At 40.3% G+C, this 12,651-nt stretch overlaps 1 protein-coding gene across 1 annotated transcript in view; it reads right to left on the bottom strand.

Moving 5' to 3' along the window:
* Positions 1-12,651, bottom strand: part of zgc:173742 (DNA topoisomerase I, mitochondrial) — a 50,935-nt gene that overhangs the window by 27,194 nt on the left and 11,090 nt on the right. Inside the window, exons 6-9 of the mRNA XM_067420255.1 lie at positions 11,610-11,700; positions 8,128-8,252; positions 7,918-8,033; positions 3,023-3,144 (exon numbers count right to left, since the gene is read on the bottom strand). Of these exons, the coding sequence (XP_067276356.1) occupies positions 3,023-3,144; positions 7,918-8,033; positions 8,128-8,252; positions 11,610-11,700 (454 nt within the window). The remainder of the gene's footprint in view (positions 1-3,022; positions 3,145-7,917; positions 8,034-8,127; positions 8,253-11,609; positions 11,701-12,651) is intronic.

Here is a 12,651-nt window from a genome sequence, read left to right as displayed (position 1 = left end):
ATATCTTCCGCCATAATCTTTTTTCTTTTTCTCCACAAATCAGCGCACATACAATTTGAAGCAAACTTTGGGCAGTTTATCATTTTTAATAACAATTCCAAGTCTCGCGCGAGAACTCCGGTCTGACGCACGTGTGATCTCGCGTTGTTTACTTGTCACATCGCACGTGTGTTTGGGAAACGTAGTTTGCACACCGGAGAGCGAGAGAGTTGTCGGCGATTCTTCCTCTTGATCAGTCATGCAGTGTGAACTCCTCTGTCGTCAAACCATCGTGCAGTGTGAACACAGCAGTGACTGAATGATACCCCAGATAGTCATGCAGTGTGAATAGAGCAGTGACCCGACGAGTTTGAAAATCGTGCAGTCTGAACTAGGCTTAAGGGGAATATCATACATTTTTCTTCAGACTAGGCAAAAGATAGACTGACAAGCCAGACCTACATCAAGATGTTGGGTCTGGGAACTCAGGGCTCAATCCGGAGGCGGGATAAACGGTTGTCTTTCAGATTTTCTCTGCATAGGATAGCGCTTCAACCAACCAGAGCAACGAAGAAGGTGAAGTGGAGCTAGTTGACAGACTGAAACTTTCGCCGTATACGGACAGCAAAACTCCGAACACATCTTCCTTTCTTAACTTCAGTACAGTTCTTTGTTCTTTCCTCTGCAACTCAGTCATTATGTTAAGCCCGCCCACCGACTCTATACACGATGTGATTGGCCTGACCAGAGTTTGTTTTTTCCAGCTCACAATCCAACGGAGAGTTGCACGACTTCCCTGGCAGCAAATTAGATTTGCTTCCGCGAGGGTGCGTCTAGATTTCTAGGCTTGGCAAAACATTCTGTTCTGTTGAAATGCTTGGTACTTTTGTGGCGCATAGAAAAAAGTCAGCCTAGGCATATATGATCTTCAGAATAGTCTCTATTTTTTAGAACATTTCTCCTGTTGCTCGCATAAAATTCCTTATTTGACCTTTATACTTAGTCAAAATTGTGTTTGTTGCCTTGTGCTGCTTTGTCAAAAATACAAGAACACTTTGTTTAACCCGCTTAAGTCTACCTCAGAGATAAAGTTCAATAACATGTATAAAGCAAAAAATGAATTGATTTCTAAAGCTTCATTTTGGGTATTCAATTATTTAATATATCTTCTATAATAATGTATTTGAATTATCTACTTTTGGGAACAAATACTGAAATGTCACTAATTAACTGGTGTATAATGTGAGAAAGCCCTACTTTGAAGTTTCTGATGTTTTTTTTATAGCAGTTTTATAAATCTCAATGACTTAAAAAGGCTGCCTTCTGATCCTTTGCACTGATATTGCTTCAGGATATGGCCTGTTTCATGGCATTCAACAACATAATAGCACTTTCTATATCAGAAGGTCCTACAGATCATTAGAAAAACACTAGGACAGATCCCCTCACCTGTGATGATCACAGTTTCCCATAGGGCACAGGAAAAGCGATAGACGATAAGGACAACCAAAAAATGAGAATAGAGAAAAGTAAGTATCGGATGGAGGGGTCACGAAGGACTGACATACGCGTTTCGCCTTTTGTCGGCTTATGATTTATTCTTGCACTTTTGCGGTGCTAAATGTCACACTAACACTGATTCACTCTAATCTCTCCTCCTGGGGCTGGTGAAGAGAACCTGCGCCACGGGACCTCACACAAGCAATTTCATCTGACCTGCCCCCCTCCATCTCCCCATTCTGTCACACACATACACATGCTCGGCCATAAATGGCACCCCTGGGCCATTAGCCAGGGAGCAAAGCCCAGAGCACAGTGAAGGTAAAGAGTAAAATGAGGGAAAAGAAAAAAGGCCCAAAAAAAGGTAGACAAACCGACATTCTAAAACCTCATATACTCACTAAATAATTACCGTGGTTAGGAGCACAGCACGATTCGGGACACTATATTGTTGAATAAATCAAATGTACTAAATGGCGATCACAAATAGCTATCAGAAGCAACTGAGAAATGTGTCGCTGTATTTAAAGGAAAAGTTTCATTTCTGTGGCAAAATATGTAAAAATGGCCTATTTATTTTTATTAAAGCATTATAGATTTCTAGGTTACCTGCTATAACGTAATATAGATATCAGTATCGACTAGAATTTCAATATCGCTGTTTGGAGCCATCACTATAAGACAATCAAAGATGGATTCTCCTATACCTGTAATTGCACTTATCTTGAACACAGTTTTGTAGCTAGATATGAGTTCTCTGTTCTACGATTACGTCCTGTGGTGCCCAGTTCTGGCAGGTCTCTAATGTGCAGTAATTGCCAAATGCTAAGAAGTACATAAACACGCCTCCTTCCTCCCAGCATGCTTTCATTGACCTTGTTTTCCTAATTGCTGTCTGCACTGCATGTGAATGTACTGTCTGTGAATGTAGGCACAACTGTGGCTGGCCGTATACTAAACACAAGGAATTCATTATCCACTGAACCCTCAATAGTATTCATAGGTTTAGTCTCCATTAATAAGTACTAAATGGGTCAAAAGGTCATGAAATGAACACTTTTAAACAACCATTTGCTTTGCTGCACACGCTACACTGCAGATCACGCGAGTAACAAACAGGTGGAGACAAAAACACTCATGCAACACTTTTCGAAATCACTATAATAACAGTGCCGGTGTCTCATCCCTTGAATTCCTCTCTCGCTCATTCTTGTGATTGACAGTTGGGGACGGGGTGGAGACTGTGCTCAGTGAAGCGAGCAGGGGCTTCCGTGTTATAATAAAACAGTTAAATTGGATTTGTTCATATGCGGGAAGCGAGTTGTCTGGATTAGCATATCAATGCCTTTACACAAATCGTATTTTCAAGAGCATTGAGCACTAAGCAGCACGAAATTAATTCTGCATGATACGCCCCGAGGCCTTCTGGGATGCTGCAAGCTTCATAACTGTTCCGTACGCGTAACCTGACACCCATCCCTCCTAACTGTAAAAGCTACTGGTTAAAGACTGAGCTAGGCTTACAAGTGCAGGAATGGTTTACCTTCCTCCAATCCCTGAAGAAGTTATTGCGGAAGACATCTTTTGTTGTGTATTCATGATCCAGCATCTGAGCAAAGAAAAGTGCCACTTCCTCAGCTGGCAGACTGAGTTTCACTGCTTTTCCTACAACAAAACAGAACATCTTCACTTACCATGAACATCACTGTGAAAAAGAGCAAACAGGTAACAAACAATTATGAGTTGTTTGGGTTAAAGTGCATACTGCATTTTAAGAACAACATACATTTCATATTGTTGATCAGAAATGGAACGTAAATATTTATGTTTTATCTATTGTTCAAAGTAAATGAAATAAATGCTTTTTTTGGCATGAAATTAAAATTCATCCTATCTATTTTTAAACCCATGTTATTGATTTAATTTTGAACTAATAATCCATGGACGTTTTTAAAGGTGTCATGAACTATTTTTTTTTTTTATGTACTGTTGTCTGAGGTCAACTAATGACGTTCATTTGGTTTTTACATTCAAAACCATAATAACTAATAATCAATAGGTTATTTTCTACATTGGTTTTGAGGCTCTCGTCTGAATGCTGGGTTTTGATGGGCGTGACGCACTGAAGACTTGGAAGTAAATGCCCACGGCTAGGATTGGATAAGATTTGCATTTTTAATGAGCTTTAGCTCCCCTGTCAGTTCAGTTCACATGAGGGAGGGGTTGTTTTGAAAGTGGCAACTGGAATGATTCTCTCGATCCCAGGGCTCGTAAACGTCTTTACACACACAAACGCACACACACGTACGCGCCCTTCAAATGTCAAGTCAAGAAAGAGTGAACAGCGCAGATCAAGAAAGGAATATTATTTCACTATTTGGGATTCACCGGCCTCCCGACTGGCTTCTGTTTTGGTAGCCCATCTGGAAAACACACAGAACCGCGACGTTGGGCTTTGTAAGCCCTGGCCCATACATGTCTGAGTCCAGCATGCTAAAGGTATGTTCTGTTAGACATGTACACATAATCAAAACAATCTACAGTTTCACAATGTAATACTATCACCTATAAAAACACGTTTTACTCACATAAGTGTGTCGCACCATTCCTGCAGGTCCAATATAGAAGCGACAGCATTGTTTTAATCTCAATATGTCTGCAAATCCAGCATCTGAGACTTGTTTACAAACGATTCCGCAGTGAAATAAAGCAAACACACGAATGTCTTCCCCACATGAGCTGGAACTACATTAAAAATAAATGAAGTATCACACACTGTTATAAATATTAGGATCCGAAGGAAGCTCATGCAGCAACTGTGTTCTTCCACAACCAGGAATAGCGCAATATCTTGCTATCTTTGGCATGTTTATTGCTGCTGGCTAGCGCACTCGGAACACCTCCATGAGTCGGTGGGCAGGGCTACTGAATTACACTTGCTTATTATTCTGTAGAGGCGTTTCGTCGTGCAATGACGTATAGATGCGCACACGATCATTTTCTAGGCCTGGTGTCTATAAAATCTTTTTTTTTGACTAACAAGGTTTCAGCTCTGAAATTTGCAGGTTATTCTTATATTACCATGACCTTTTATATATCAAAAGCTCAAGGGAAAGTTGATTTCTCAATTCATCACCCCCTTTAATAAAAAAACAACAAAAAAATAACTGAAACAGCTTTTAATCAAAATGTCATAACTGGATCATCCAATGAAAATGACAAGACTTCGCCCTGGTAACATATGCAAGACTCATTTAGTCTGTTTAAACCAAGAACTCAACCTACATTTTTTTTTTTACCCTTTTTTGATAATCATTTAATACATGTAAATATAATTTAAATCATGTTACATTTAAATGTTTATACATCAAAATATGGAAGAAAAGATCTGTCACTACTTCTATTTCATAATGACTTTAATAATTTATATGTTAAAATAAATGTAATAATGCTTTTAAAGCTACACTATGTAACTTTTCCGTCTGCTAGAAGGCGCCTATTCAAAACAAAGGCATAGTTTGATGACACCAAGTTTGTATGCAAGTTAGTATGAAGCAGAGAAAGGCCGAGTGTTGAGGAGCTGAGCAAGGCTGCTTGTTACACAAACACGGCTCGCAAACAGCGGGACTTTTATTATGACGGGACACAATCGCCGGCGCTTTTCCGGTCATGGGTATGAGGTAATGCAGCTCTGTTTATTATATTATATACATTTAAGTGTGTTTAAGATGATGTTGTGACATTACTCTGGCCGTTTGCTCAGCATTTCTGCAGAATAAAAAGCATTTGACAGGAGACTCCCTCAGACGTCCCGGTTCCGTTGTTAAAATAGCAATTTTCTCACAATTTACAAATAGTTGGAAACATTTGGGATATTGTAAAAACTCAACTGAATAAACTATATAACACTGTGTTTTTTGGATATTTTACCGCAAAAATACTACATAGCGCACCTTTAAATGTAATCTTCAGCCGAACTCAAATCCGTTAATATGTTAAAATCAACCAATGCTAAATCAATGTTAACGTTGTAACTAGGGCCGGGACTCGATTTAAAAAATTAATCTAATTAATTAGAGGCTTTGTAATTAATTAATCGAAATTAATCGCATTTTAATTGCATATAAATATTTGACCTGAGAACAATGAGAAGTAATTTTTCACATGTTTTTTTAGTATACCATTGAATAATGACTGAATACATAAGCTTAATCAACAAAATATTGTTTATTTATTTCAGTCGAGCAGACCAGCGCAATGTTTGCCATTAAGTTTAGCAAAAGCATATTTGTGATATTTGAGGCTCGATGTGCTGCGGTGATACGCGAATTCCTTATTGTATAGCTTGCACACAACCATGCTCTTGTCGACGCTTCCATTCTTTCGTTTTTTAAAACAAAATTTCCCATCCACGGGGCCAAGCAAAGCAGTCTCATCAGCTTCTTCGTTCATGTTCACATGGTTTGTTGTTGTCTTGACTCCGGAGCGCTAGTTGGTGTTCCAGTATAATCGGTCCGTCGAAACTCATTCATTGAAAAACGTTCCGCGGTGTGGTAAATTTTTTTTTTTTTTGCGTAATTAATTAACGCGTTAAAGTCACGTAATTAATTAATCTTAATTAACGCGTTAAAGTCCCGGCCCTAGTTGTAACATTTTGTAACAGTGATGCCTAAATTCACTTTTAAGTGTATAATTTTTAGGATATTTCATTTATTTATTTTGGACTCTTCCTAGAACAGAATTTTAATTTTGGCCATTTATAGGTAAACTGCATAACTGACATAAAAATAACTATTGGCCTAAATGTTTAAAGGGGGGGTGAAATGCTGTTTCATGCATACTGATCTTTTTACACTGTTAAAGACTTGGAATCCCATACTAAACATAGACAAAGTTTCAAAAGTTAAGGTGGACGTTTGATGGGAGTATTTCTTTGTCAAAAATACTACTTCCGGTTAGTCATAAGTTTCGGCAAGTTTTTTGAGATCATGCGTCCCCTTTGACGTTAACGGGGGCGGAATTTCCTTGTATGGGCCTTACGGACAATTCTACCGGAAGCGCGTGAGAGAGAGCGAGGGAGAGAGCGAAAGCAACAGGCTACGCCCATCAAAGCGCTGGCTTGTAGGATGCTAAACAGGTGATATAACCAGTAGCTACTGACTTACCCACTGATAGGCCGGCGGTCGATCTGTATTAGCACTTTCCTCACGCGACGGGCGAATCACTTTCCTCACAGAGCGACTCACTTTCCTCACGCGGCAGGCGAATCACTTTCCTCACTGAGCGAATCACTTTCCTCACAGAGCGACTCACTTTCCTCACGCGGCGGGCGAATCACTTTCCTCACTGAGCGAATCACTTTCCTCACAGAGCGAATCACTTTCCTCACAGAGCGACTCACTTTCCTCACGCGGCGGGCGAATCACTTTCCTCACTGAGCGAATCCCTTTCCTCACAGAGCGAATCACTTTCCTCACGCGGCGGGCGAATCACTTTCCTCACTGAGCGAATCACTTTCCTCACAGAGCGAATCACTTTCCTCACAGAGCGACTCACTTTCCTCACTGCAGCGCGCTGCTGCACACGTCATTATTTAGCTCCGCTCACACGACACGCCCCCACCCACTCGGCTTTTTTCGGAAAGACTCGGAACAGCGCATCTTTCTTATATAATTATAAAAAAAATAAAGACTTTTCGGAGATATGCAGGATGCAATGCTACTCTATAGGTACTCAAGATTGACATGACACTGACTGAAACTGAGTGTTTCACCCCCCTTTAATAAATTCATACCAAATAAATAATCAACAGCACTAATCACTTAATGACTAGAATAGTTGTCGGCAAATAAAGTAGATAAAAAATACCTAACTGACAACAAAATCACAGAGATATCATATCCACAGACAGAATGTATTTTTTTAACCACGTTAAGATGAGACTTCAGACACACATTCCCACAGGACTCCCCGCAATATAGGACTTTAAATGCATCACAGAGAATCATGGCCTAGGACAAATATAATCAAAACTGCATTTATAGCTTACCGTTCAGGGATTCTCAGGTACAAAATCCAAATACTTCCCCCTCAGGGCTATTGTACCAAGATTAATGGTCTGGGCCTTCCTAAACGCACTTATAGTTTAAGAAACGCCTCTCTACGGTAAATGGCAGAGTGGATATTAATAGAGGAAGCTGACCTTAAAGTTTAGCAAAGAGATTAAAGACTCTTCCTGTGCTTTCTGAAGTAGGCCTGACACTAACGGAGGAACAGGTCAACCTCGAGCATGGCTGTGTGCCCAGACCAGAAAAATTAATGGGAACGGCACCGACCAGTGAACTGCCCCCCTTTCTGAACAAAATCTCTTTTTTTGAACACACTTTGATGTGAAACGATTCCACGCAACAGATGCAACAAGAAAGTCAGAACACATACCGTTATAGTAAAACTTAACATCATCTGAAAGGGGTTGAAACTTTGGGGGGAAATACGGCCCTTTGTGTTCTAGAAACTTCCATTTAATTCCATCCTCATACTTCTCTTCTTCCCACCTGTGAAGGGGTCAATAAGTCAAGAAAAGCAGGATAGTGACATACAAAAATTCTGGGCTAAAAGCTGCAAAGTAGTGGCATGCAGAGAGCCTACCATCTCCATCTTTGTTTCTCTTCCTCCTCTTTCTTCTTTATCTTAAGAGACCTGGCTGCCTCAATCTCCTCCTTGGTTTTTTTCTTCTTAGTGGAGACCGAACCACCTCCTTCTTCTTTTATCACCTTTGAAAGGAAAAAAGGGTCATCACTGCAAACTTTGTGAACAGCGTTTGCATTTTGCAGTAGCAGCAAATTTTCAGTCTAAAAATGTGGACAGCTGGACTTGTGGAGCCACCTGTGGAGGAATGAAAGTTTTAATTTCTCCATAAATTTCTTTTTTTTTTTTTTTGTGGTACTAAAAACTTGTGTCTGAAAATAATATTTAAAATAGCTGCTTACTTTCAAATAAAATTGTAACAGCTTTGTTGCTCAAAGCACATTTTAAAGAGGACTCTAGTTTTAAAAAAAAGGTGTAAAACACACTATATATGTAAACCGATCAGGCATAGCATTATGACCACCTTCCTAATATTGTGTTCATCTCCCCTTACCCCCTTTATTGAGGCATACTTCACTAAATACTCCACTAAACCACTGAAGGTCTGCTGTGGTATCTAGGACCAAGATGTTGGCAGCAGATCCTTCAAGTCCTGCGAGTTGCGAGATGCGAACGAGATAGAAGCCACAGCCACAAGGAAATACTGTTTCCATGAAAGGGTGTACATGTTCTGCAACAATGCTTAGGTAGGTGGTACCTGTCAAAGTAATACCCACATAGATGGCAGGACCCAAATTTTCCCAGCAGAACATTGCCCAAAGCATCACTTTGCCTTCTTACCATAGTGGATCCTGGCACCATGTGTTCCCCAGGTAAACGACACACACGCACTCGGCCATCCATGTTATGTAAAAGAAAACGTGATTCATCATACCAGGCCACATTATTCCATTACTCCGTGGTCCAGTTCTGATGCTCACGTGCCTACTGTTGGTGCTTTCGGCGGTGGACAGGGGTCAGCATGGGCACCCTGACCGGTCTGAAGCTATGCAGCCCTATACGCAACAAACTGCGATGCACTGTATTCTGACACCTTTCTATCAGAGCCAGCATTAACTTTTTCAGCAATTTGAGCTACAGTAGCTTGTCTGTTTGATCGGAGCACACAGGCCAGCCTTTGCTCCCCACGTGCATCAATGAGCCTTGACTGCCCTTAACCCTGTCACCGGTTCACCACAATGTCACTTTGACACGTACCACCTACTTAAAGGGGGGGGTGAAACACTCAGTTTCAGTCAATCTCATGTCAATCTTGAGTACCTATAGAGTAGTATTGCATCCTTCATATCTCCGAAAAGTCTTTAGTTTTATCATATTTATAAAAGAAATATAGGCTGTACCGAGTCTTTCCGGAAAAAACCGAGCAGCTGGAGGCGTATCGTGTGGGCGGAGCTAAAGAATGACAAGCGCGCAAAGCGATGACGTCCTCAAGCGTGGAGAAACCCATGGCTATCTCAGCTAATACAGATAATGATCCAGAATCAAATCTGAGGCAGAAATAAATTGAACAGGAGAAACAGCAACATCAGGACGTCCGTCTCTGTGGTATGTACTGTATTTAGTGGCCTGTCAACATTTGTGTGGCTTTACTCGCAGTGTATGAGGACATGATTCGGTTTATGGACTATTGTATGCGACTAGACCTTAGAAGTAGCAAGAAAAACGGTTTTGCACGTCAGACTAGTGTAACGTTATACAGAACAACAATGGAGTAACCGTTAGCGCATTTGAATGACGAAGCACGCGACCGTGTCGTTTACTGATGTTTACTCACGCGACGGTAGCCAACAGCATAGACATTTGAAGCAGTTTAACTCACCGGCTGCTTCCAAAGCAGGACCGAACCTTTATCGCTGGGACCGCTCCGTCAAAAACACACTTCTTTGGTATGATTTGGTGAAGTCCTGTGACAGCAGTGGCATGTAAATCCACTTTGTGACTGAAACGATGTTGTGAAGCTTCCCGTCATTTCTGCGTTCAAATCGGTTCAAACTCAGTGCTGCCTTCCCGGAATGCTGTGCTGAAGCGTTGAAGTCGCTCGACGTCACCCATAGGAATAAAGTGGAGCGCGGCGCGCCACATAAGTGTTCACGGACGACTGGATCTGCACCTGAGAGACTGTTTACGGCGTGCATTTCCTCTCTCTCGCTCTAGTCACACGCGCACCCTACTGGGAGAAGAGCCCGTACGGCCCATACAAGGACCTTCCGTTCTATTAACGTCAAGTGGACCCATACTCGAAAAAAACTCGCCGAAACTTGTGAGAAACCGGAAGGAGTATTTTTGAAACAGAAATACTCTATCAAATGTCCAACATTAGTTTTTGAAACTTTGTCTATGTTTAGGATGGGAATCCAAGTCTTTAACATGTATGTATATATATATGTGTTCAAAATATCTCAGAAGTGTTAATGTCCGAGCCCTGAAAAGTTAGTAAAAAACTTTAATTGAACATATAACTCATCACTTTCACAACAGCGTTGGCACAACATTATATACCAAACACTAACAGGAGGATTAACATTCAAATCAACAGCAGGTATGAACTCATACACTGTAAAACAGGAGCTTTATAAAACATAATTAACTCTGCATTGCTGTTGATAATTTGTTCATGAGTTCTTGTTGTTTAGAGAGTTCTGATGTAAAAATTTCAGGGTCTCTAGACATGTATTTTTTGTTATAATGGAGGAATACAATAGTGGCAAATGGCATTTTGGCTATTCAGACAAAAAGCGTTCCTGTTTGAAATGTCGGTGGATCCACAGGAGATCAAAAACATTTACTCTTCCTAAGATCAAAATACTTAGAGAAATTGAAGTGCACAGAAGTCAAGTCGGCATTGGGAACAGACAACACCTGATCAGAATGAACTCCTGAGGCAGTGTGGACATGGACAGTATCTTTTAGCAGTAAGCCAAAAACAAAACTGCAAACGGTTTCTCCTGAGAATAATATTTTGAGCTCTGCAAGAGAGAAATTTTCTCCAAAACTTCTCTCCGCAGCACTAAAATCACTATCAACAGAGGAGACCAACAGTTGTTGAAGAAAATGACGGCTTTTCAGCACAGGGAATCGCTTTTGTGATATGGTCTTTTAAATCCATCAGATTGTAGGGTCACTGCGAAGGACAAGCTGTCATTGACCTGCCGGTGGCAGTTTAGATGAATAGCCAAAGATGAATGAAATGATTTGTGAGCAAAACAAATTCAAAAGTGCTTGCATGCCTTTTCATCATAGAAACGTAAGTTTCAACCAAGACTATTTTTAAAAGAAAAAAGAAAGAAAAAAAGAAAAACCTGCGGGGAGGCATTAATATAAAAATCTATTTATATTAATGTAAACTCACTTTCTGACTACTCCTTTAGCTTATCTCAGCATGTGTCCTTTTTAAAGATTTTTTGTTTTTAAATACCTAAATTACTATCCTTTCAGCCACTAAGTTCTTCTCTCTATAATCAATGTACCACTAATGCACTCACCTTTTCTTTTTTGTCCTTTTTTATTTTCTTCTTTGATGTTGCAGTGTCTCTCTGTCCCTCTTCTGAAACTTTCTTCTTTTTCTTCTCTGGCCTTTAAGGAACACACAGTAAGAAAGCAGTCAATACATGTAAAGAGTCCTTTCTCATCTCTTACATTTCATTAAACACTGATAACAAGAAATGTTTCTGGTGCACCAAATCAGCATATTAGAATAATTTCTGAATATGAATCTTGGCACTGAAGACTGAAGTAATAGCTGCTAATATTAAAAATTTCATGCTATTTACTTTGTTAGCAAACATCACTGGTCTTAGGGTGAACAATTAATAAATGCAAGTTAATACACAGAAAAAAATAGTTTGCTGTGGTAATCATAATATTATATACAATTACCGAAAAGATTAAGGAACACCTGTTATATTTCACATTAATGCAATTATCTAATCAACCTATCACATAGCAGTTGCTTCAATGCATTTAGGGGTGTGGTCCTGGTCAAGACAATCTCCTGAACTCTAAAATGAATGTCAGAATGGGAAAGAAAGATGATTTAAGCCATTTTGATCGTGGCATAGATGTTGGTGCCAGACGGGCCGGTCTGAGGAAAAGGGAATCCAGTATGCAGCAGTCCTGTGGGCAAAAATGCCTTGTTGATGCTAGAGTTCAGAGGAGAATAGGCCGAGTGATTCAAGCTGATAGAAGTGCAACTTTCACTGAAATAACCACTCGTTACAACCGAGGTATGCAGCAAAGCATTTGTAAAGCCACAACATGCACAAACTTGAGGCGGATGGACCACAACAGCAGAAGACCCCACCGGGTACCATTTATCTCCACTACAAATAGGATAAAGAGGCTACAATTTGCACAAGCTCACCAAAATTGGACAGTTGAAGACTGGAAAAATGTTGCCTGGTCTGATGAGTCTCGATTTCTGTTGAGACATTCAGATGGTAGAGTCAGAATTTGGCGTAAACAGAATGAGAACATGGATCCATCATGCCTTGTTACCACTGTGCAGGCTGGTGCTGGTGTAATAGT

This window comes from Pseudorasbora parva, chromosome 16, assembly GCF_024679245.1.
Source record: "Pseudorasbora parva isolate DD20220531a chromosome 16, ASM2467924v1, whole genome shotgun sequence".
Classification (NCBI taxonomy): domain Eukaryota; kingdom Metazoa; phylum Chordata; class Actinopteri; order Cypriniformes; family Gobionidae; genus Pseudorasbora; species Pseudorasbora parva.
This window is presented reverse-complemented; position numbering and strand designations above follow the sequence as displayed.